At 40.3% G+C, this 27,130-nt stretch overlaps 1 protein-coding gene across 3 annotated transcripts in view; it reads left to right on the top strand.

Moving 5' to 3' along the window:
• Positions 1 to 27,130, top strand: part of ryr2a (ryanodine receptor 2a (cardiac)) — a 657,734-nt gene that overhangs the window by 251,960 nt on the left and 378,644 nt on the right. For all 3 annotated transcript variants that reach the window (XM_051919561.1, XM_051919560.1, XM_051919559.1), the window contains exon 3: positions 1,811 to 1,915. In XM_051919561.1, the coding sequence (XP_051775521.1) occupies positions 1,811 to 1,915 (105 nt within the window). The remainder of the gene's footprint in view (positions 1 to 1,810; positions 1,916 to 27,130) is intronic.

The raw sequence follows: 27,130 nt of genomic DNA, 5'->3' as shown, positions 1-27,130 counted from the left end.
TTGCAGTGTTATAAGAGATCTAACTTTTGCTATATTTCTTAAGTGAAAAAATGCTGTCCTAGTAATCTGATTAATATGTGATTTAAAATTCAGGTCAGAGTCAATAGTTACCCCCAAATTCTGTACCTCCGTCTTGACTTTAAATCCTAATGCATCAAGTTTATTTCTAATAACCTCATTATATCCATTTTTGCCAATTAATACAATTTCTGTTTTCTCCTTATGTAATTTGAAAAAATTACTACTCATCCATTCAGAAACAAATAAGACATTGTGTCAGTGAATCAAGAGAGTCGGGGTCGTCAGGTGCTATTGATAAATAGAGTTATGTGTCATCAGCAGAGCTGTGGTAGCTCACATTTTTCCTTGAGATAATATGGCCTAATGGAAGCATGTAAATTGAAAAGGGAAGCGGACCCAGGATAGAGCCTTGTGGAACACCATATAGAATATCATGTGTCTTTGAAATATAATTACCACAACTAACAAAGAATTTTCTACCTGCCAGGTAGGACTCAAACCAATTTAAGACACCGCCAGAGAAGCTCACCCATTGAATAAGGTGATTTCTAAGAATATTGTGATCAATGGTATCAAATGCGGCACTCAGATCTAAAAGGGTGAGAACAGATAAATGGCCTCTGTCTGCATTTACCTGCAAGTCATTTACTACTTTAACGAGTGCAATTTCTGTACTGTGATTTGTTCTGAAACCCGACTGAAACTTATCAAGAACAGCATGTTGAGAACACCTGCTGAGAATTAGAGCGCTAGCCTATACTACACTGATGCAGGACAACTTTCATTTGCAAACCATTGTCAACCTTGCCTGGAGTGCCACACCTCCCTAAGCACAGCTTGGTGGCCCCTAACTTGAAATAAATTAATCTGGAGCACTGTGAAGGGTGGTATGGTGATTGAGTGGTTACTTCTTCTGCCAGATGAATGTATAGCCATGTGTTCAAATCCCATCCATCTACGCTCAGATTGGAGTTTGAATGTTATCCCACTTCCAGAAAAACTTACATGATAGGGGAGTGGGTGACTTCCAGTTGTCCCCCAGTGTGCATGAGTGGGCCCTGAAGTTGACTGGCACTCTGTCCAGAGTTGGCTCCTGGCTTGTACCCAACACCCTGTACTGAATGAGTAGATTAGAAAATGGTTGGATAGATGATGGGAAGTACGTGTCTGAATGCAGCTTTTATGTATTAACTTCATATTTGCATCCAATATATTGATGCATTACCTAAAGAGAAAAAAAAATGTATTCCATGAACAACTGTGTGTTTTTTTTAAATAAGAAAATGTTATTTGAGTGCAGTTTTCTGCTTTCTGTAATAAAATTTTTAAGTTGTACAATATAACCGTGTGCTTTATTCCTTACTGTTTCAAGTACTGAGCTGGAACCAAGGAAAGCATTTTAGAAATGTGAACCGAAAAACAAAACACCTAACTGTGAAAAATGACAAGAATGCAGCCCATAAGAACTAACTTACCGGCAGGGAAATGAACTGGGGGATGTGGGGCTAGCTTCATGAAAATGTTCAGCTATTAGTTTTTGCTTTTAAATACTTTTAATCACAAATACAATTGAAATTGTAATAAATATACAGTATAAGATTAGGCAGGCAGCAACTCCTGGTGGTTAAGGTGCTGAAACATAAACCTGAGTTGGTTTGCTAATGAATCCTAACAGATATGTAACTCTCAGTAAGTTACTACATATTAAAATAACTGAATAGCATATGCAAAAGTCATGCTTATTTAATTATGATTTTAGTTTTATTTATTTGCCTATTTCTCTCTCTAGAATGTCCCTCCGGATCTTTCAATTTGCACATTTGTGCTCGAGCAGTCTCTCTCAGTGCGAGCTCTTCAGGAAATGCTGGCCAACACCGAGGAAAAAGCTGAAGGGGTATGTAACGTCTTTATTAGTTGTGATCTTTTGTTTAACAAAAAGTCCTGTTGTAGCTGCGTTTGTCCAAGTTTTCCAAAGTTCTGTAGCTTCAGCTTGCTTCATAAATGAGAGACATGTGTGCCAATAATTCCACAGTCCAAGTTCCTTCTTTTTAAAAGTTTTAGTAAATTTCAAAGCAGAAATAGTTCAGACAACCAAAGAGAAAAATTGATATTACAATAGGCACAAAAGTTCTTGTATAATATGTTTCTGTTTACGGCTTATACATATCATACAGCCATAAATAAGGTGATATGGTCAGAAAACTGTATGTCATTATTTTTTTTTTGTAAGAAAGTCTAGCAGTCCATGCTTCTAGTAGCGAGTCTGATGTTTCCTAACTGTCTAACTAACATTCTGTTATTACAGATATAGCTGGGAAATGTCTATTGCATTTCAGTTTTCTTGGGGGCAAAATGTTATATCAATAGCTAATGTCACAAACTCGGCAAAAACCACAAAAAGGTTTGGGGTAGCCACCCATATATTGTTTCCTGACTGCAAAATTAAATGAATAATTGTACAGAAGTGTACAGGTTGGAGTCCAGAACAGAACATGATTTGCTTGTCACAAAGATGGTGGCGTTAAGGGAGAGTGGAGGAAGTGATGTCATAAGTAGGGCCGGAACCGAAAGTGGTGTCATTGGGCCTGGGACCGCAAGTAATGTCATCAATAGGGCCTGAACCAGAAGTGATGTAATTGGGCCCGGGACCAGAAGTGACATCATCTGTGACACAGGAAACGAAAGCGGCGTCATTGGCCTGGGACCGGAAGTGATGTCTTCCAGACGGACTTCCCCATAACTGGTCTGCAGAGAAATGAGAGAAAGAGTTAGTGCACTTTTCCACCCCCTGGTCTGTCATGGAATTACTCTTATTCAGGCCCTTTAGCTGCCTCCCATGTGCACGTGTGTGACACAAAGTAAATATGTGAACCATTTCTGTTAAATTAAGCTAACACTTGTGTGAATTTTAACATTAACTTTCTGAGACTGGCTCTTACACCTGTAATAAGGAAACATTTATTTTGCAGAAATGAAATGAACAGAATGTGTAATACACATTGTCCAAATCTGTAACTGACCATTAGTAGTATGGTGCATGATATATTTGGTATTTTATATGGATATTAATTTATTTCTGTAAAACACCTACATTAAATGTAATGTTAATGGGCACAAAAAATGAAAACACATGAAGTCACTTAATGGGATAGTGACCAACCAAGTGTCATCGGGACAGCTTATATGCAGTGTGACCTAGACAAGTGTAATCAAATAGATTTGACCTGGAGTCAGACTCTCACAGTGCAAATATTATTTGTGCTGGACCCTCCATAATGCACTGACCACCTACCTGACACACATTCACAGACACAGTCCCTCATTCACTCCTGTGCACTCTCATTTAATCACTTACTTATTCACATAACTCGGTTCAGACCTGTCAAAATAAGCAAGCTCAATTATTTAAATTTAATGCGTGCCAAAAGAAATCTCTTAGTCCAAAAATTTGTTTAAAAAGACTTAGTGAAAATTCAAAGCAAAACAGTCCACACAAGAATAAAGAAAAAGGTTGTTACGCACGTAGAATTAAAGGCAAAAAATTGGAGTAAAAATGTCTCTTTCTAAACTTAGCTTTTCTTGTCAAACTTCAGTTGCTTCTATACTGAAAAATGCTTTGCTTTGCCTTCAGTACACTCTAATCGTACGCCGCTGCACATTCAATAGAGCAAGTTGCGTTACATACTATTGGGCACGTTAAGGCACAGTTTAAAACCGTGTGCCCTCCATGCCTAGGTCACTAACTGAGACAAAACTGTAGTAAGAGGGACAAGAAATTGTTAAAATATACCAATTCAATTCAGCTTGTGGGGGTTATGAGAACCTCCCATACACTGTAAAAAATGTTTTGTTGGATCAACCTAAATAAATTACTTCACAAGGTAACAAGCAATTTAATTGATTTCTTTCAAATTTTAAAAAGTATTTGAGTAAACTTAATTCATTTGAGTTTGTTTTAACCTTTTCAAAAACTTGAATAAAAGCAAAAAATGTATTTAGCTCAAATCAAATTTCTTTAAAAACTCAAATTAACTGCGGTGGGCTGGCACCTTGCCCGGGGTTTGTTTCCTGCCTTGCGCCCTGTGTTGGCTGGGATTGGCTCCAGCAGACCCCCGTCACCCTGTAGTTAGGATATAGCTGGTTGGATAATGGATGGATGAACTCAAATAAAAATTTTGTCCATTATTGTATTCACTGTAATGCCAACTTAAATTCTATATATATATATTCACAAACTCGAGGCAGAGTCATATAAAGGTTTGGGGCAGCCACCTGTATAATTTGGTTTCCTGGCTGCAAAGTTGCTTTTCAAAACAGTACAGCACTGATGTGCACAAAACCGAGTCCAGACAGAACTGAGGGAATAGGGAAAAGGTGGAGGCTTTTAAAGGGGGAGACAGGAAGTGAAGTCAAAGGGGTCAGGCTCATGTAGGTCTTCTGCCATTGGTGCGAGCCCGGATGTGACATCACAGGGGTCAGAGCCGGCAAGATCTCCAAAGCGATTTTTTGCTTTAGACTAAATAGAAGAAGTTACATTAAGCGACAGCAAGGTTTTTCAATTTGAAGTAAAGCAAAAAATTATGTTAGGTGAACAAACATATTAATATAGTTCATTACAACTACTAAAATTACCTTAAATCAAAAAGAGCCCTTTTTCTCTTTTTAGAGTGTAGACTATGCACTAATATAACTTAGATAATTAGCAAAGGTATTTGAAAAATCAATCAATAAAATGTTTAAATCTGTGAATCAGGTACTTCTGTTACCTGCTATTGATGCCCACTGTGTTCATATATATGGAGAGAATATCCAAAGTCAGATGACAGATGGTGTCAGTCAGGCTGATCATATATCCCTAGCAATTAATGAATCATTAGACAACGCAGACATATTGCATCTATCCTGTCTGTATCCTATACTGATGGGACAAAATTCAGAGAGGAACAGCAGTCACATGCAGTGGGTGGGAGAGTGTGATTATAAGTGCCGCTTTTGAGATATTTCTGCTGCTTCCCTTTGAAGAGCTGCTCCTTCTAGGTACTGACTTTATAACTGAACTGGCAACCATTGAGTTATTACTTAACTATGTTTTGTATTGAATGGCACAGACTCTGAAATTGAAGTGGCAAACGTGGAGTGACTTATTTAATTTTGTTATGAGCTCTCCTTAGGTGCCTTATATGCCTTGTTTAATTGAAGTCAGCAACTACCCCTTTAAAAACTTTCTGCATGTTCTAGATTTTATAGATGTCTGACTTTATAGATTCTACATAATTTTGCTATAACTGAAAAAAAATATGTTGGAGGAGAATGACTTCAAGCAGAGGACACTTGCACACGGGCTGGATTTGGCCTGTGGTCTGATAATTGATAATCCCAGGCCAAGAATGTATTAGAAGTTGTAATTCAGTTGTTGGGTTGGGCCACCATTCTTCCTATTAATAGACATGAAACAAATGCCTCAGATATTATACCAAAATCACACATAAATGCTCAATTGGGTTCAGAGGGTGTGACTATGAAGATAAAACAAAACATAGAACTTTTGGATTTTGCCCATTAAACCATTTGGTGTCCATATGTGCTCTTTGGACAAGGATATTGTCATCTTCAAATACTACACTTTTTTGAAGAAATGATGAAAAAAAGCGGATGATGGCTAATCTGTATTATAAGCATTGACTTTGCACTCTAAAGGACTGAGTTTCACTAGATAGACTTGAAAGCTTCTTTTGATGGGTGTGATATCTGCAGGTCCAATTCACACCACAAGTCATTTAACCGGATAGATATTGAAAAATTGAGTCAATTGTACTCTGATATTGTGAGTTCTAAATTGGCATTGTGTCTTGCCACCCAAAAAATTGAATGAAGCAGGTCCTATAAAGTGATGTGTGGCTATATGTTGTGCCCACACAGACAAAAATGCCAGTGTTAAATTAGCTCCTTTAGTGTTAATCTAACATTTAAGTCTATATATGGGTGCATTACTTTCATATATATACTTTCAAGTAAGGCTGCACTATTATTCATATATTAATCACGATTATGATATGTATATGTTTGCTGCAAGCTTGAGAAAATGTTCTACCAGTCCATAGTAGCCAGTTTGGTGTTCTACGCTGCAGTCTCCTGGGGAAGCAGCCCGAGCTGAAATGAAGCACAATGCCTGAACAAACTTATCAGGAAAGTCTGCTTTGTCACAGAGTGAACTCTGGACACACTGGAAACTGTTCTGGAAAAGAGGACAGTGGCAAAACTGGATGCCATCGTGAAGAATCCCCTCCATCCCTTCTAGGAGGTGCTGTCTTGGAACACTTTTAGCCACAGGCTCATTCTGACACGGTGTGCTAACAAGTGATTCTGGGGTAAGGTGACGATCCGTCCCCGTTTTCCGGGGACAGTCCCCTTTATTCGGACAACTATCCCCACTCAGAAACATATCCCCGTTTTGTCCCCGGTTTAAAATTTCGTCCCCGGTTTCAGCTGGTTCACTTTTTTGAATGTATCTCATCACAATGATAATTTGAACTCGGCGCGCGTGCGCGGTGTTTTGACGGAGGTTATGCTTTACCACATCCTGCAACTTTGGCGAGAAATCACGTGATAAGCTTTCACTTTGTAGTCTACGCTCCTCTAGCCCCCTCCATGTCCCCGGATTGGCCCAAAAAATTCTGGTCACCTTATTCTGGGGGCCTTTTCTGCCCACTGCTATCAGGCAATGTAATGCTTCCACCCGATGAACTAGTTAAGTTTATTTTTATTTATTTTTTATTTAATTATTGATTGATTGTATGTATTATTTGACCTGTGAGTCTGTATTTTTGTTCTTTAAGTTTCTGCTGCTCTATTCATGCATTCCCCATGGCATTACTAAAGTTTACCATATCTAATCTAACATACTAATCATGCAAAGTGTTGATCACCCCATTCTATTTAGTACTCCCGCTCTGTCCGGAATTGAGGTTTCCCAGTTGCAGACTGCTCGAAACAACAGATGAGTGTTCTAATTAAGCACAGACACATTCACTAAGTGTGAGTGCATTTGTGAATCAGAGGCACTGATATCATAGGAATAAATACATGCAATTGTGTGGAGGAACGCATCTTTAAGAGTCTGGTTCATAACATTATCTCATGTTTGCAGCAGCCTGCAGAAAAATTGAGAAACAATGTTGCCCTGAAATGTTTAATAAGTTTGAATTGCAAAATGAGGAAAATTGTTCTTAATTTGGAATTATTTTGTTTTCAGTGGCAATGATGTTGATCAAAAAAGCATACTGTGCAAACTGCAAGCAAGCTTTTATGCAACTATCTAAAATCAACCACATCGTTATGGTTTTCTCCCACAATAAGTTGCAATATTTTAATTTAATTTAATAAAAGGAGGTCTTTATCAGCATTAGTGCTGATCTAGAACCTTAACATTAAAGTCCTGAATACCCAATTCAGTGTGCACTCTATATCACTGTTATGCACTAACTATTTCAAAAGAGCGCGTTCATTGAACAAGCACATTTTTCTAAGAACGATGAACTTAATGTAATGTATTTGCAAATGAAGAACTTGAACGTGAGCTAGTTCAGTTTTATGGGACATTCTGGATCTGGCTTAGGTCCAGATTAAACGTTTTGCCTTATCCTGTAATGTAGGAGTGGAGCCGAATCTGAATATGGTATTTGGATAAGTACAAATAGTGGATTTTTACGAATATTTATTTCGTTCGAATGTTTTGTGATTTATTTGTATTCTGAAAAAATAATAGGCACTGGCTGTGTCTGCCTGCTTGTGCTTAAGCTGCATCCCCACAGACACGAGCACACGGTGAAGCTCCGCTTTCGCTTTTAGGAAAACGTTGTACTTCGCGAGGCCACTTTATATTTTTCCCCGTTGGAAATGCAATATGTGACACAAATTTTGACAGGCAGCGTAATAAGTTAGTTCACCTACACGCTGGTTCCACAGTCACCATTTGTGTCACACAGTTGGAAATTGAGCAGTCATTTATATGTATACTTGCATCTATTTAATTTCTTTTTTGACCTGAAAGATATTAGCATATATGGTTATATGTGTTTGTTGCTTGGTATAACTCAATAAAGTGTATTTAAATAAAAAAAGTCTTCATAATTATTGTATTTTATTCAAGAACACTGTAATATCCTAAGGCATACAAAACTGAAAAAAGTAAACTCATGGGTCAATTATTCTCACTCCTTAAAAAATACAAAATGAACTGAACATGAACTAGTTCAAAATTGAAATGGTGAACTATGAACGTGAATTTATTAATTTTAATCTGTGTGAACTGAACTTGGAGCTCGTTTTTGTGAGGTGTGAACTTGCACAACACTGCTCTATATAGCTTGAAAATTGTTCCCCATAACCTTCTCTTAGCTACGTCACAAATCAGTCTCAAACTTCTTAGTTCATACCAAACAAGGTTAAGGTCATTTATGGTGAATTCTGGTTGATCATTATTTGTCTTATTACCAACAGCTCCAAGATACTCCTTTAATAAAAACATGACATAAGTCACATCACCTTCACATAATCTTAAGGATCACCTGTGAAAATATTTTTCACAAACCTGACCTTTAAATGGAAAGACACAGTACCAAAGGAGTCTAGTCTTCATCTCAGGTCACTGGATAGCATCCATGTCTCGCAACAATATAGCAAGACAGGAAGGTCTTGGGTACTGCTGGTTTGACTTTGTGTCGAATGAGCGGTTGCTCATGGAGTCCCGAATGAGGCACTTTACCTGCATTGTGAGCGAGCGTCAGTTAAGGCACTACAGTCATATGGCGCGGTTCCCCGGGGGTGATTCAGCTCGTACACTGAAAAAAGTATAACATTGATGTTGTTCATTCAACGTAAATTTTCTCTTTCAAGCAACTTAAGATTAGTCATTTAGTGTTGCAGCTTGAAATATTTGGTTTCAGATCTCAATCAAAGTAAAAAAATTTGTTTGTACCAAATTAAGTTATGGTGGAGGGAATAAATGTAAAAATCCTATTTCAGTTAACTTAATATTTTAGGTTGTTCATCTGCTGTGTTTGAGGGGCCGTTTGTATATTCTTTCGGTCGAACTTTCCAGTTTGATGGCTTTCCAACTGCCAAAAAAGAAGAACAACTTAAAAAATAGATTTACTTCAGTAAAAAAACAAGTGAATTGCACCCAATCACCCTAAATGATTTGCCTCAACTTAAAAATTGTGGGATCAATAAGCTAAAAAGAATTATATTGGTTCAGATTGAAAATATTAAGTGTGAATCATCACATTTTTTTTTTCAGTGTAGGATCCTCATTGTTGGGGACCCAAGTGGCTGGACGAGGCCAAAGGGTCACCCACGTAACACCTGGCTGTGGCAGAGAGAGGGTCATTTCCGGAGGGTGGGACTGGACCGCGTGTCTGCCTGGGGGGTTGCTAACCGGGATCCTGAGTTGTTTCGTCGTGTAGTGGGTGCAGCAACACAGTGCATGCTCCCCGACTTGACTTGACTTAACTGACCTTTATATATTCTGCTGTTAATTAAAAAAAACATATACACTCCATTTTCATTCATTTCAGTATTAGTACAAATCAAAATAACTGTTATAAAATCATTCCCCATTTTTAAACATTTTAATCTTGCTGTTGAATAATCGGCATAGGGACGCCCCACCTGCACTTTACCCAACAAACACAGTTGCCATTGTTTGGTTTGCAAAGGTTCTTTCTACCCTTCCTTTAGCAAAATGCTGGGTAGCTCCTGAAAAGTCCCTGTTGCAGGCAGGCTAAGTTCATTACGTCTGGTGTTAACAGAATTTAACCACTATGATCGATGAAGTAACATTGCTTGTGATTACCACTTATCCTATGACCTTTGAAAATTTGGCTGGTCTGTTTCTGCAGTGGTTTTCAATATAGTACTGAAAAGTATCAGTTTAAGTGACTTGTAGTATTATTTAACTGAGTCTCTGCCTGTCAAACCAAAGTGAATCTAATGAAAGTACTTCATCAAATGATCAAATCGATCAAAACAATGTCTGCTTTGACAGGACTATGGATTGCTGTTGTGGATAATTCAGTAGATACGGTGTCTCAACCAGTCTGCAGTGTTTTTTATTTTCATATATAGGTAATCAATTAGTCAACCATACCATTCTAAATAGTATATTTGTAAAGGGAACACATCAGATGAGATTTTATACCAGAGAGAGGAATGTAGACTAGCTAGAAAGCAAGCAAAAAATTAATGCATTTCTTTGCAAACCACATCACTTTTCCTGTTGCATTTTACACAAAGATGAGTAGTATAATCAAGCAAAGAGAATCGGCATATGTTGTTTCATGTTCATTCAAAGAGAATAGTACTATACATCGAAAAGAGGAATGTAAAAAAGAAAGAAACAAAGTACAAAGTGACATTGGACAGAAACAAACCCTGGATGCAGTTTGGGTTCTCTCTGAAAACCTTCCTGCTTAACCATTAAAACATTAGAATAAGCTGTGGCGAGAGCAGGCCATTCAGCACAACAAGGTCGCCCGTCCTTTACATCTAGATTGTTCAAAATAACATGAAATCAACATATGAAAATTCCTAAACTCGTGCTCTCCACCACACTACTTGATCATTTATTCGACATACTGTATCTATGGTTCTTTGTGTGTTGAAAAACTTTACTACATTTGTGCAAAGTCTACCCTTAACAAGTTTCCAACCATGTCCCTATGTGCTTAATGCAGAGTTTATTTTAAAGTAACAACTGGGATCCACTTTACTAATTCCTTTCATAATTTGAAACACTTTAGTCATGTCCCCTCTTGTTCTCTGCTTGCTGAAACTGTTAAGGTTCAACTTCGTCTCTCCATATAGCTCATACTTCCAAGTCCCAGAATCAGTCTAGTCACTCTTCTCTGGACTATCTCTAGTGCTGCTATGTATGTTTGTTATATGCTGACCAAAACTGTGCACAGTACTCCCGGTGAAATCTCACTAGTGCATTATATAACTTAAGTATATCCTCCCATGACTGGTACTCTGCAAATCGTGACATGTAACCTAACATTCTTTTAGCCTTGTCAATTGCCCGTGTACAAAAGCGACGTTTGGTGATGGCAAGTGGGGCAACCGCTTATATACATCTATTCCTTCCAGTCCTGAGCAATTGTGGCCAACTAAGAGGCAGAAGGTTACTACCAGTGATCCTGTTTTAAAGGATAACATGGCCCACTTCTCATTGCTTGTGACTGTGGTATAGTGGGTCCACAGCTCCCATCGAAGGCCAGTTTAAAATAAATAATCACCACGCTTGCGGCTTAGTGAGGGGGCGTGGTGGTTGTATGGCTGCAGCAGTTCTCAGGGCGATTTGCGGTGTGGTCGTTTCTCACCTAAGTGCACAGGTGAGAGACCGCCCGCACCTGTGATTGTTCCTGGGGCTGCTAATTTGCCGCAGCTGCTATGCCCTCTCGATATATAGAAGCGCGAGTTGGCTAGAGATGAAAAGATGAAAAAGAAAAGAAAGAGAAAGAAGGAATGGAGGTTGCAGGAGAAAGCAGGACGCAGGGGAGAGAGAGAGAGAGAGCCGGTGCGGGAGAGCAAGCGAGCGAGTGCAGGTTCGCATGCAGCTGTACGAGAAGCCTGGGTGTTGAGCTGACACCCGGGAGTAGTAGTAGTAGTGGTCGCTCCCACTGAGTGATCGTGTAGCGGGAGTGACCAGTGAAGGACGACTTGCTGTGTAAGGCCGGGAAGGCAGTGGGAGTCGGGAGGCTTGGTGGTGAAGTCCTTGATGTGAGCATCCTGGTCATCAAGGATACCAAGTCTCGGGTCTGGGATGAGTACGCGACTGAAACCAGGGATCAGGAGGCCTCCAGACCGATCGAGCAGAGTGAAGGTCAGCTGCAGAGAGAGCGTCTCGCCTGCTGCGGGGCCCAGGATTGTTTTTTCTATTGTATTTAACCTCCACTTTTCATTTCTGGTTTTATTGGATTATTTATTTCATTGAAGACTGTTTTTTAAGACACTGCACTTAATTAATTTGAACACCTTGTTTTGTTGATTGTTTTAATAAAAGCACTTTGCACTTTTTCACCATCCCCTTGCTATGTTTTTGCCTCACTGCTTAGCTCATCGGTAGCATTACCGATGGTGGCGGGTTCAAGGGCTCCCGAACAGCAGATGGAAGCATAGAGTCGAACCTGCATCGTCACAGTGACCACGTGCTGACACCATCATTCATGACATATTTCAACCTTCTACCAACTTTTTATAGCCTCAGTCTCCTGAAAGAGGACAAGACATCCCCATCACCCATTAGATCATTTGTCAGTTTGTGTTCTGGAGGAACATCACATATTATTTTTGACTATAGTCCCCGGTGGTATCCTCTTGCCTATTGCTCTTCAGACACCATGCACACCTACAGGGATTGCTATCCTCTAATTACATCTGTCCCTTCAATGTTATGTCCAGTTGCTGGAGGTCATGTAGGGCTTTAGACTGCCCAGAGACAATGTGGCCTTGTTTGTTTGTGTTCTTTCAACAATGGCACCCAATATAAATGGGCGAGCGTTGATGTGGATCTCCTTGAGTGCTGAAGATAAAAAAGACCCCTTCTTATTCACTCCTCATGTGCCTCGAGATAAGTGTGAATACATTACCCCAACTCCGCATAATTCCAGCTTGTGGAGTAATAAGGGTGTATTTGGGAGGATGCAGATGATTCTTTGTCTACCCTCTCCATAATTGCTTTTTGCAGTCACGTGTTGTGTGGACTCATATATTACTCCTACTCCAACTCCTAGCCCATCACTCCTGACTACATTTCAGTCATTGTCTAATTTGACAATTTTTTGTTACAGCAATAAGATCACAAAATCTCAGAATGGAATATTATGAAAAAAAATTATTGAGTGTACATTGCTGATCTGGTCTCCTCACTTCAGTTAAATGTATTCTTAAGTGCATAAGTGCCCCTCTTATAGATTATTATCGTCTAACAAAATACACACGCTAGCTAATGACAAGAGAGAACATATAATTAGTAAGTAAATGCTCAAGTAAATAGAACATAAAAATCACAAAACTGCTTAGATTAATTTAAGGAACACCAGGGTCCAGGGGATATCCCAGCAGCATCAGATGCAAGGCAGGGGGGTCCAAACTGAAGTGGGTGGCAGATCATTGCAGGGTCAGTTTAGGCAAACATCACACGTACACCAAGTCAATTTGAACTTACCACTCCGTTTAACGCCCACATGTTTGGGAATGTGTGAGGAAACCCGGATCACTCAGAGAAAATTTCAGACAGAGATGATGAGCGCAGGCAAACACCATAAAGCCATGAAATTCAGACATAGGGCAGTGTATCCATGAGGCAGCGGGTCTAACAAGTAAATACAGAGAAGCACAGTATAAATAAATAATTTTAATGCAGGCATTCATGAACTGTGGAAATTCTGTAAAAATCAATTGCTTTTAGAACAGATAGTATATGCTTTTAGAAGGATGGAAACGTATAGAAAAGAAATAATTCATCATTGATGAAGGTAAAGAAAGAAAATGAATAATACAAATCTGTAGTATGGACAGCTTTCTTCCTTTTTTTACAGGAGTTATATGTTATATTTGATACTTTAGAAAGAAAAAAACGTAATGCCATAAAGATGAATTAATCTCACACAAGCAGTTAAAAATGAGGCAACAGATAAACAGATTTATTATATGAGGGATATGGTTATAGGTAAGTTTCATAAAGGTCTTCACATTGAAATTTAACATGATTTGGCCTGTTGTGATTTGAGGAATGGTTTACCCAGTAGCATTGAAATGTCAGTATAGTTAGAGAACCATTTCAGAGTGAGTGATGAGGGGTGCTCTCATAGCATTGCTGAACTCAAAATAAAATAAATGAATCAATAAGTGATTAAATAATTAAAGTAAAGGGAGGAATAAACTAAATGATTACTAAAATAACAAAAAATGGAAAATAAAATAAAAGCTCTACAGCTTCTTTGGCGTGTGTGTTAGGGGCATTGACTCTCTGGTGTGATCTTTGCCTTCACCTCATGTTTCTGTGTCTTAGTCATAGACTCCTGCCTTTCTGCTTATTCCCAATTGACTTTTCACAACCACTGTCTTCTCAATTCTAAGTTCACTGAGACTCAACCTAAAAAGGGGCTTTATATACCATCTTGGTATTACTGTTGGCTTTGCAACACCATGAGCTGTCCCATGCATTTGCAACAGGGACATCTGGATAGAGGTCCATCTAGTGGCCACTTATGTCCCTGAACCAGCAAGCCCTCTGTTAGGATGAAAGTCAGCTTCCCTGTTTCCCTGGGAGGGACAACACAGTCCCATATGTTCTCTTCTAAGCATGTGTGCCTTCCAGTGGACAGGAGGTGTCACCACCTCTGGGGTTTCCTTTTGTCTTCTCTCTCTTTCTTTTCATTGAGGGTCAGAGAACTGGTGGCTGCTGGTTCACCTGTCCTCTAATGTCCTAGGAGAAATATTGTATACTTTCCTCCAGGTTTATTTTCTGTTTTATACACAAAGTGTCACTATTGTCCTCAGGGGCACACAGTGTAGGAAAAGGGCGTACCACCCCATGGCAATCCACAGTAATTTGCTAATGTGTGTTACCAATGCAAGTTTGTACTTATTTCTTATTACAGTACAGTGTAACCTTGTTTATCCGACAGGGGTCAGGACCAATGCCGTGACGGAAAAGAGAAAAAACGGATAACAGAACAGCTACTTTAAAAATGATATACAGCAAATTAGTTTGGTGCATAGTCGTATTTATTTACAAAAAAAAATACATTAACTGAATATAATATAGTATTAACAAAATGAATCAATTCATATACTATTGTAACAAGCAGCACAATAAGAAAATACAACTCAGAGGTTCTGGAGTTTTCTATGCTTTACTTGGAGTTTTCATTCTATAACAAAGGGTGCCCTGTGTTATATTCCATTATCTGGGTTATGGAGCACACCTCCAAAACAATAAAAGAAAGCTTTCCCTACCCATCAGTTTATCTCGTGCCACTCTGTCTCGCAAACACTCCTGCTGATTGTCTTCTGACTCCTCACTCAGAACTTCTTCTGCCGCACCTTGCTTTTTCTCCGAACTTCTCCTATCATTCATCTCCCAAGGGGTGTGTCCCCGCCCCTTTACAGAACGGAAATCCTTTGTGCTCCCACACAGCCCATCGCCAGCTGCCTGAACGTGACAAGTTGTTAACAAAACATAATATAACAGAATTTTAAAATAAAATTACAGTGCAGAAAAACATTGACATTAATATTAATACAGGATAACATTACCGTCAGTGGTTTCCATTTTTGACATGTTTTTCAGTTTTGTTGGCATCACACTTTACATCGTTCACTGACGTCCACCACAATAAACAAATAAGCACAATAATATTTCATTCTTGAAATATCTCCTCCACACCTCCCAGCAAGCTCTGTCCTCTACCTCTCAACTCTGGCTCACTTGCTGGGTCTTCAGTAGTCCTTTATATAGTCCTTGACCCAGAAGTGCTTCTGTTCTTCCATACTCGTGACTTGCCAGCACTTCCGGGTCAGATGGAGGATTTGAGGTTTTCTTCAGCCTGGAAGTACTTTGGGCTTCCGACCCTGTGACTCGGGAGTACTTCCGGGCTATATGGAAAATAAAGATCCCCAGATCTTCCTGTAGCGTCTCCTGGCGGCATCCACGGTACCCAGCAGGGCTGTGATGTCAAACTACAGATCCCATGATGCCCTGCAGGAATCCGGGGCACCGCTATGCTGCAGGGAACTCGTCATCTGGCATCTTGGGGGAGGCAGTGCCCCTCAGTAGCTACCTTCCCCCATCCTTCTCTTTTTTGGGCATCCCAGCCGTCCACCACAGCTCACAGTGTCTCAAATATTGTGCTAATAAATATTGTTATGTAAAACATTTCTGCAAAATCCTCTTGCTAATAGCTGGAAAGCGTGTTCAAATGGGATTAAGCTTTTGAATTAAATACCCTCCTCTCTCCTCATTCATTGGGCAGGAGTTCTGTCCAATAATAGCTCAAAAAGCTAGTTGCAATCTGTTGTAGTAATTTTCTCTGATCTGAAAAATTAGTTTTTAGAGTGTGTAATGTGGTTATCGTATGAAAATTTGAATCTAGTTAACCACGGTTGCCTTCCCAACTGCCATCTATGCCAGCAAAACCTGGAGGGACACAAAATGGATTGCTCACAAGCTCAATGTCTTTCACCGGCAGTGCCTCTGATGAATACTCAGCATCTCTTACAGATGATGAGGTGCTGAAGTGGACTGGCTTGAGATCACTGGAATACATCATTACAGAATGCAGGATGTGGTTTTCCGGACACATGTTCTGCCTTCCTACTGAAAGCATTCCAAAGCTCACCATGCACTGAATACCACCAAAAAGGACACAAAGACCAGACAGGCCACATACCACTTGGAGGTCAACGTTTTTTGGGGAACCTGAAAACTGTCGACCCTACCACTGAATGATGCTGAACTCGCTGCAAGTGAGTCGATTGAAAAGCACTTGCTGCCTGATGCGACAGGGAGTGTGGGAGGACCTGACTAACCACACCTAACTAACTCGTGTTCATTTGTAATTTCCTTAAAAGTATCACATGAAGAGCTTTTATGTAGCATTTGTCACTGCAAAGTGTTCATCAAGCTGAGAAAATATCGCACTTGTACTTTTATGTTTAAATGAAAAATAAAGCGGCAGCCTGCAGTGAGAAGATTGGCTGCAGTGTCTATCAAATCCCTGGAAGGTCAGAACTCACACACTCTACATTTGTAAGCCTAGCACATTCTCATATTTTCAAAAGGGAGTCTGATCGAAAAAAACTAAATCAATATTTGCTTACCTTTTTTTTCCCCTAAAACCCATTTATTGGAGCTGCACTGCTGAGTTGCTACAGGTAAAGTAAAGGTGGTTGAATGACTGTAGTGACGGAAGAATGCAAATTGATTTAGCGTTAGGAAAATAATGTTTTTGAGAGGAATTTTCAGCTGACAGTTTGAAATGTTTGTACTGTAAATCTGGTGGTTTTTCTTCAACTATGATGGACAAGTTAGAATAAAACATTTTTAATTTGCACCAAGACTGTTGCTAGTGAGTGTTTTCATTGAGATCCAGCTTAGACAGGGTTGTAGCTTGACTTTGTTGTTTCACCTTCAACTGTCAGTTCAAGTGGACTCATGGGGACGTCCTCAGTTTGACAGATGACAAGTACAATATCGTACCAGCCATGTGTAAAGTCTTCTAGGCCATGTTTTGATGATCATTAATTTGAGCAGGAAAGACCAACTAGCTGCCACAGAGTGTAAGCTGTCGCTACATAAAAGGCCTGGAAAGTGGCAGCTTGGTTAGGGGATTCAAGTCTTGTTAGCAGGTAGAGTGTCTCCTCGGTGGTGGATGAGATGAGCAAAGGCGAATAAAATAAAACTAGTTGGTTGCAAAAGCAGAAAACTCACTGTATTATCCTGGCATACATACATTTAAATAAAATATTTACGTCTAAAACATTTAAGACGCCATTTACCACGAAAAACAGACTATGCTACACCACCACATGACAAAGCAGCTCAGGAATCCTAGTTGGCAATCCCCCAGGGAGACACGCGGTCCAGTCCCACCCTTCAGAAATGACCATCTATCTGCTGCATTCAGGTGTTACGTGGGCATCCCCTTGGCCTGGTCCAACCATTTGGGTCCTCAACAGTGAGGATCCTGTAAGCTGGATTACCCTCGGGTAATCGTGCCACATGGCTGTAGTGCCGTAACTGACGCTTCCTTGCAATGCAGGTAATGTGCCTCATTACCGATCATTCGACACAAAATCAAACCAGCGGTACCCAGGGATTCTCATAAGTGACACAGTACCAAAGGTGTCCAGTCTTTGTTTCAGGTCACTGGATAGCGTCCATGTCTCGCAACCATATAAGCAAGACAGGAAGCAACAGGACTCTAAAGACTTGGACCTTTGTCCGTTTGCATAGAACGATAAGAAGTAGCTATAGTGTGAAATAAGCCATGGCTTAAGCCTATTTGGCCAGCACATTTTTTGACTGACCTTTTACTGTTCACACATACAGTGATTGCTGTTCAAGATATTCTACTGCTGGCAAGTTACTAATCACTACAGCTTTGTTCCTTGCTTGTATATATTCATCAATGTAAAGAAAAAAAACACTACCATGCTTGATTGTCTCTCAAGAACAAGTGAATTGTATTGTCTTTGTCACACCCCTTGGAGGCAACAGGAATTTCCACTCTATGCAAGCTCTTGTCATAAAGAAAAAAAAAAAACAGAAGAGTAGGAAGTAGTGTCTGGTACTTTATTATTAGTTTATTTTTATTGTTTACTAGCAGCAGCACCCAGCATTGCTTCTGGTCCTTTTGTCTGCTAGTCCGGCTTCAGCCTGTCCTGGGGTCTCATCTATATATATAAAAATGGAATGGGTGGGTCGTCGGGTGGGCCTTTTTTTCATTCCGTCGTTTTTTCGACGTTTTGAAAATGTAGAATGATTATTTGATTTTTTTGTTTTTATTTGATCGTGTCTATGTAGCCGCCGTCGTAATAAAGTATCGCTAAAATCGTCATTTATCGTAATTTATTTTTGACGTATAACGTCGCCGTCGTCGAGGTCAGTGATACCAGTGCAAAAAATCTGCTTACGGTTGAAAGACACGCCCTCCTCACTGGACAGTTAAAAACACCAATCAAACTAACAATGACATCAAGTATTACCCAATCAAAAGTAGGAAAGGAGGCATCTTCATAAAATGCGTGTGGGATGATTTGCATGAGACGCTGCTTTAAAAAAAAAATTATAAAAAAAATACGGGATAAATCCCGTCCAGTATTGATTCAAAACGGGACGCGCAATTTCATTGTCAAACGCGGCACGATTCCGTATTTTAAAGGACGGGTGGCAACCCTACAGTGCCAGGTAACCACCCATACAATCACATTGTGATTCAGACTAGGAATGCAATGAATGTAATTACCCCGATCTACATACAAGGCGAAAGTCTTGCAACATTCAAAGATGATGGTTTGGGATAATTAGTACTTATTAAGTACAACATTGAACATAAAAGAGCTTATGAAGCCTTGAACCGAAAAAAGCAAGATCTCAGAGATCGTAAAAAAAAAAAAGAAGGTAATGTCGTTTTACTCGCTGTAGATTTTACTCAAACATTACCAGTTATTCCACGAGGGAGACCAGCAGATGAACTCAACGCGTGTTTAAAATCCATGCTTCTCCCACGGTCGGTTATATGTCGCGTGTTCTCGGGTAGGTACACCAAAAAATGTATAAATTTAAGCATGTAATGGGCAAACAAAAAATGAGGTATACCCGAAGGCACTGCAGTAGTACTCAATGTAACTTTACTTCTTAAATGTTAATGTTTTACTGTTTAATAATTTATACGCTTCTTATATGTTGTTCAAATTCTTTTATCAAAATACCACTGACAGCGCAATGCACGATAACATCGAGTGAATACACCATACGCATCCGCCCACGGCTGCCCTGCTGTGCGCAGATAGGACTTGATTGTACAATAAAATAAAATAAAGATAAAAAGACTAAAACAATCATCACCCATAAAGCGGATAGTAGACGTGACGTACTATATGTGTACCACATTTCAAGTGTATAGGTGCAACGGTTTGCGAGCTACAGGTCATTTAAAATCCTGGACAGACACACAAATTGCCACGGTAGCAAATTACAGAAGAAGATTTTACTGTTTAATAATTTACGAGCTGTATATACCCGGCGGGCGGCACGGTGGCGCAGTGGTAGCGCTGCTGCCTCGCAGTTAGGAGACCCGGGTTCGCTTCCCGGGTCCACCCTGCGTGGAGTTTGCATGTTCTCCCCGTGTCTGCGTGGGTTTCCTCCGGGCGCTCCGGTTTCCTCCCACAGTCCAAAGACATGCTGGTTAGGTGGATTGGCGATTCTAAATTGGCCCTAGTGTGTGCTTGGTGTGTGGGTGTGTTTGTGTGTGTCCTGCGGTGGGTTGGCACCCTGCCCGGGATTGGTTCCTTGCCTTGTGCCCTGTGTTGGCTGGGATTGGCTCCAGCAGGCCCCCGTGACCCTGTGTTCGGATTCAGCGGGTTGGAAAATGGATGGATGGATATATACCCGGCGTTGCCCGGGGCAGAAGTAACCTAATCGGTCAAACACTTACATATATACCAAAGTAAACCTAATCGGTCAAACAGCTAATCTATATACATAAGCAAACCTAATTGGTCAAACAGTTACATAAATACAAAAGCAAACCTAATCGATCAAACAGCTTCATATATACAGAAGCGAACCTAATTGGTCAAACAGTTATGCATGTGCAGAATGATTTTACAAACATTATGCGTGTTAACAATCATGAAAAAGAAAAGATTGAGGAACTGTTCTTCTATATGTGATGAAGCCACTAATAAGACAGATTTTTTTCAGGACCCAGCTGTTTCATAACTAAACTACTGCCACCCCAAAGTAATGCCTAATAGTGGTTTTTCGGGTAGCTGTGGAATAAAAACGGTGTTTTTTAGTCAGTAAGAATCTGACACTACCCTTCAGTACGGGCTGAAGGGTGCCTATGTAAGGTTTTGCATCCTTCCCGTATGGAAAAAAAAACATACTAAATTTTTTTTTCATCATTACAGATAATCTCAGTCAAATGGAAGTACGCATTCTCAATTTATTTTTATGTAATTTTTACTTTTTCACAAAGCCATCCCATTCCAATTTGTATGAATAAACTTTTGCTACAGAGTTAGCAAAAGTTTATTCATGCACATATTTTAATACGGATAATCTATCTCTAATCAAGGTTCTCATTTTCATTCTAATTTAAAATAATAATAGATACTCATTTTTTTGTTCTGTTTTAGAAAAACCAATCTATGCCACCTACGTCTTCGTCAAGTCAGCTTCATCCAGCTTCATCACATATACAAGAAGAGTTCCTCAATCTTTTCTTTTTAATGATTGTTAACACGCATAATCTTTGTAAAATCATTCTGCACATGCATAACTGTTTGACCAATTAGGTTCGCTTCTGTATATATGAAGCTGTTTGATCGATTAGGTTTGCTTTTGTATTTATGTAACTGTTTGACCAATTAGGTTTGCTTATGTATATAGATTAGCTGTTTGTCCGATTAGGTTCGCTTCTGTATATATGAAGCTGTTTATCCGATTAGGTTCGCTTTTTTTATATATGTAACTGTTTGACCGATTAGGTTTACTTTGGTATATATGTAAGTGTTTGACCGATTAGGTTACTTCTGCCCCGGGCAACGCCGGGTATATACAGCTCGTTTATTATAAAACTTGCATATGCACAAAAATAGGCCTGAACTTTGTGAATGCAAATTCCCATGCAAACGTCTGGATTTATAAAAGATGACTTGACGGTGGAACCTGCATATATATATGGCAACTCTGATCCATGCGTACACAACATTTCAGGAAAACTGGGAAATAATGACACCCTTAACCAAGCAGAGAAATGCAGACAAACCAGCTAAGTGATGACTTACGTGTATAATACTTCATATCACCGAGCTGTTATTAGACTTTGCGTCGATGTGAGAAAAATATTACACCTCAAAAACGATGAATATGATGTACAGACTCTATTTACTGCGGTGGGTTGGCACCCTGCCCGGGATTGGTTCCTGCCTTGTGCCCTGTGTTGGCTGGGATTGGCTCCAGCAGACCCCCGTGACCCTGTGTTCGGATTCAGCGGGTTGGAAAATGGATGGATGGATGGACTCTATTTAGGTTCCTTTATAAGAGGGACAGTGCTAGATATTTTGTACTGAAGAAATGTTTTGGTTTTTCATCAGTTTATTTTGGCTACTTGTTGTCACTTCTCAGGGGACTGGCCGACAGGTTAGGAATATCGCTGCCCCATCATGCTTGCTACTGGAAGCCATTAAACAACCGATGAAGCACTTCATCCAGTTTTCGTATTGTGTAGGTGCACATACTTAAAACATAATGTGTTTTTGCCAACATAAAAAGGCATTTTGCCACAGTGTCCGGTTCTCATAATTTAATCAGAGCAATTGACTGCATTTACTGTACAGGTAGTCCCCAGGTTACGGACATCCGACCTACGACATACGAACGGGGCCGCAGCTGCGACGCATGCGCCTCAGTAACTGCCGCTCTGTCATCTTCACCCTGCGGATGCTGCAAGCGGTGACTGGACGGAGGCTGGAGGGGGGCGATTTCGCTGTAGTGTGGTTTCCCTCGGGTGGCTCCCGGCGGCAAGCGGTTTCACTGCCCGCCCACCACACACGGCTGCCCCATTCGTTCTAGGTGCACGGCTGGTAATGCTGCAAGCAGTGATCTGGTTGTGGCTGAACGGGGCGGCATGGAATAGCATTGTAGTGTGCCTCGGATGGCTGCGTGTTGAATGGGGGTGATGGTGTTGCGTATGCTGCAGGCAGCATACTGTAGTGGAGGTGACTGTGAGGTGGGCTGGTGATGAACCGCCCCTCGCTGCCCCCATTCATTCTCAATAGCAAGCCTGCTTGTACTGTACATAGCAGGAAGTTGTCTCTTGTCAGTACAGGGTGGTCCAGATCTAATTATACAGTTCCAGATCGTCTGGATGACTTTGATTTATGCAGGGACGATTCCAGTTCGGCGCAAAGACGATCCTTCATGTCGTCAGTTCGCACACTTCTCGATGGTCCGAGATTTTTCGGGTGATTTTCTATGTAATAAACTGAATAAGTTATAGCGTAATGAAAATTGCATAATTAGATCTGGACCACCATCAGACGTGTTGACGACTGGTGCCTCCCTGCTGTGATAACGTGTACAGTGCTGTACAGAAGAGCTCATCTTAACCTTTTGTCTTCACCCTTCAACAATGTCTCTGAAACACAAATCTGATGCAAGTGCTGGTGATACAGTAAAGAAGAGAAAAAACATCACCATTGAAAATAAAGTAGAAATAATAAAAAGGTCAGAGAGGTGAAACTCCATCATTCATTGGCAGAGCACTTGGTTACAGTTGGTCAACAATAGCATTTATTAAAATAATGTACCTGTTCTGACTTACATACAAATTCAACTTAAGTACAAACGTACAGTCCCTATCTTGTACATAACCCAGGGACTGCCTGTATATTGCAATAAGGGCATTTTACGAGAATGAAGCTGCATTTGTTAACTGTAAGTCGTTGCATTCCATTAATGCACAAATCATCTGTGATGACATGATGTGGCCCTCAAACGTCGTGTCTCAGTGGCCTGGGTCAGCCCGTGATAGTTTTGGCAGATGTGACGGTACTATACAAGATGAGTGGCTTGTTGGTAAGGTAACTGGGTGAACCCTCAGTTTTTCATATGGCCTGCACTGTTCATTGTAACGACAATCACATCATGACATGAGCTAGGTGACCCACCAGGTGACCCTGGAGCAGAGGAGAGGCGCTATAATTGTGTATATTATGCCCAGTGGGGGCTTGGGTGGTCTTGTGGCCTTAGAACCCCTGCAGATTTTGTTTTTTTTTTCTCCAGCCCTCTGGAGTTTTTTTTTTTGTGTTTTTTTCTGCCCTCCCTGGCCATCGTACCCTACTTTATCCATCCATCCATCCATTATCCAAACCACTATATCCTAACTACAGGGACACAGGGGTCTGCTGGAGCCAATCCCAGCCAACACAGAGCGCAAGGCAGGAAACAAATCCCGGGCAGGGCGCCAGCACACCGCAGTACCTTACTTTATTCTTTGTTAATTAGTATTGCCCAATTTTATTTTTATATTTTTATCTTTTTTTCCTTTCTTCATGCTGTAAATTACTTTGAGTTACATCATCTGTATGAAAACGTGCTTTATAAATAAATGTTGTTGTATGATTTTGCGCAGTCAGTTGCAGAGTACAGCCAAATACTCTTGAATGCAGTTGGCTGGGTCTCAATGTGGGGCTTATTGTGATTGGACCAATGGTGTGGAATTATATAACGAACAATCGCACACACCCACCCACACTGAGCTTTACGGTATATGTAAAATAGGCTATAGGGTTGAATTGATGTGAAGTGAAGTGAGAGTTCAATAATGGATAGATGTTTTATTGCCCAAGGTGGCTCACAAATTCAGCACACATCACAATGATTTATATATGAATATTTTATACAGCTGCAGTACAGACTCGTTAAATGATTTGGACCAGGTCTGACAGTTAGTCACTGATGGAGACTGAAACTGTATTCTTGTGCTTTGTGCTGTGTAAAAAAGTTAATCTTAAATACTTCACAATATGTTTAAAATCATTTGAAGATCTTTCTAAATGATAATTAGGCTTGTCATATTAAAGGTCAAGACCTTAACTGATGGATTACTCCGCCTGTCATAAAAAAAATAATCCACCCAAAAATGATATTTTTTATATGTTACTTACCCTATATAGTTTGTAGTGATGGACGTGAAAAAAAATGTTAATCTCATGTATTCAAAGAGAACACACTTAACAAAGTTTCTGATTGAATGGAACCCAAACTGGGAGCGGGATTGTACTTTTACATTGAAGACGTGCCTCTCCTCCTCATTTATTGGCCAAGAGTCCTGACTTCAGTTCAAAAGTACAATCCCGTGTGAAGGGGCTTCCTGTTTGTGGACTGTTTTTATTTTGCAGAATTACTTATTTACCAATATTTTATTAGTACTAGGGTGTTGTACCGTCTTAGCCATTATGAATGTAGAGAAAAGCCAAGCAAAATGACACCTTTTATTGGCTAACTAAAAAGATTACAATATGCAAGCTTTCAAGGCAACTCAGGCCCCTTCTTCAGGCAAGGTGTCATTTTGCTTGGCTTTTCCCAATATTTTGTCAAAAATTACATGTCTTTTGCATGTTGTGAGCATACTACTGGATACATTTACAATTGAACTATGCAGCATAAGTAACATTACATTTTTTAATGGATTTTTTTTAATGTTTGCTGTTTCCAACCTTGGGCAGCATTTCATTCTTTTTAATCAGAAACCTTGTTGTTTTCATTCTTCACAAAAACATGACATTAATTTTTTTTCCTCAGCAATCAATAGAAACTTCATGGGGTAAGTAAGATATAAAGAAAAATGAACATTTTAGGTAGAGTATTCTTTTAAATGGACCAGCTGAAAAGTGCTCCCAGATGTTATGTGGCTATTAGAGTTTTCAAGTGATGTCTGACTCTGAAAGTCAGTCAGTCAGTCAGTCATTTCCCAACCCGCTATATCCTAACACAGGGTCACGGGGGTCTGCTGGAGCCAATCCCAGCCAGCACAGGACGCATGGCAGGAAACAAACCCCGGGCAGGGCGCCAGCCCACCGCAGGGCACTCACACACACACCAAGCACACACTACGGACAATTTAGGATTGCCAATGCACCTAACCTGCATGTCTTTCGACTATGGGAGGAAACCCACGCAGACACAGGGAGAACATGCAAACTCCACACATGGAGGACCTGGGAAGCGAACCCAGGTCTCCTTACTGCTACCACTGCACCACCGTGCTGCCCGACTCTGAAAGTAACCTAAATAAAAAGTGACTTCCAACAAAGGAAACAAGCATCAGTTTCCTGATAGTGCAAAAACAAAATTAATTTTAGAAAAAGAAGGGAAAGAAAAAGAGACAGAGAGAGATGATGGTACAAAGGAAGAGTGAGGAAAACAGAAAAGTCAACCCATTGCAGAAAAGTCACTGCTGTGACTGGCAAGCAGGTGTCATACAACATGGTATGGCCCATGCTGGTTCAATTGTTGTGATTTAATAATCTAATGGCCTTATGCCATGTTTGCTACCGTTAATGCCTTTGATTGTCAAGCACTTTGGCATCACGCTTATACAAGGTAGCAATGATACCAAGTGAAACAGTGTAATATGGACAAATAACAAAATGGAAAAATGCTAGGTGATTATGGTTATAACCTAAATTTTAGGCTTGACAAAGTACTAGTACAGTGATCCCTCGCTATATCGCGCTTCGCCTTTCGCGGCTTCACTCCATCGCGGATTTTATATGTAAGCATATTTAAATATATATCGCGGATTTTTTGCTGGTTCGCGGATTTCTGCGGACAATGGGTCTTTTAATTTCTGGTACATGCTTCCTCAGTTGGTTTGCCCAGTTGATTTCATACAAGGGACGCTATTGGCAGATGGCTGAGAAGAAACCCAACTTACTTTTCTCTTTCTCTCTCTCTTGCGCTGAATTTTTCTGATCCTGACGTAGGGGGATTGCGCAGGGGGGCTGTTCGCACACCTAGACGATACGGACGCTCGTCTAAAAATGCTGAAAGATTATCTTCACGTTGGCTACCTTCTGTGCAGCTGCTTCGTGAAGCGACATGCAGCACGGTGCTTCGCATACTTAAAAGCACGAAGGGCACGTATTGATTTTTTTATCTGTCTCTCTCTCTCTTTGTCTGCTCCTGACGGAGGGGGTGTGAGCTGCCGCCTTCAACAGCTTTGTGCCGCGGTGCTTCGCATACTTAAAAGCCAAACAGCCCTATTGATTTGTTTGCTCCTTTGAAGAGGAAGATATGTTTGCATTCTTTTAATTGTGAGACTGAACTGTCATCTCTGTCTTGTCATGGAGCACAGTTTAAACTTTTGAAAAAGAGACAAATGTTTGTTTGCAGTGTTTGAATAACGTTCCTGTCTCTCTACAACCTCCTGTGTTTCTGCGCAAATCTGTGACCCAAGCATGACAATATAAAAATAACCATATAAACATATGGTTTCTACTTCGCGGATTTTCTTATTTCGCGGGTGGCTCTGGAACGCAACCCCCGCGATGGAGGAGGGATTACTGTAGACATTTTTGCAGTGTGAACGCTTGACTAAGTGGCTCTAATAACTGTATGCTGTGCTATAGTAATGATTCAAGTGTTTCGATTTATGAGTGAATACTGAAAAAGGTGGAGATTTCCTGATATGCAAGGCCAATCTAACATGTGGAGGACCTGTGGAATCCTAAGGTCTGTATATGGCTACCACAATGTACCCAACGTTCTAGTTGCATCTTTCCATGATACACTAATGGATAAGTGATCTCA

This window comes from Erpetoichthys calabaricus, chromosome 15, assembly GCF_900747795.2.
Source record: "Erpetoichthys calabaricus chromosome 15, fErpCal1.3, whole genome shotgun sequence".
NCBI classification, from domain to species: Eukaryota; Metazoa; Chordata; class Cladistia; order Polypteriformes; family Polypteridae; genus Erpetoichthys; species Erpetoichthys calabaricus.
This window is presented reverse-complemented; position numbering and strand designations above follow the sequence as displayed.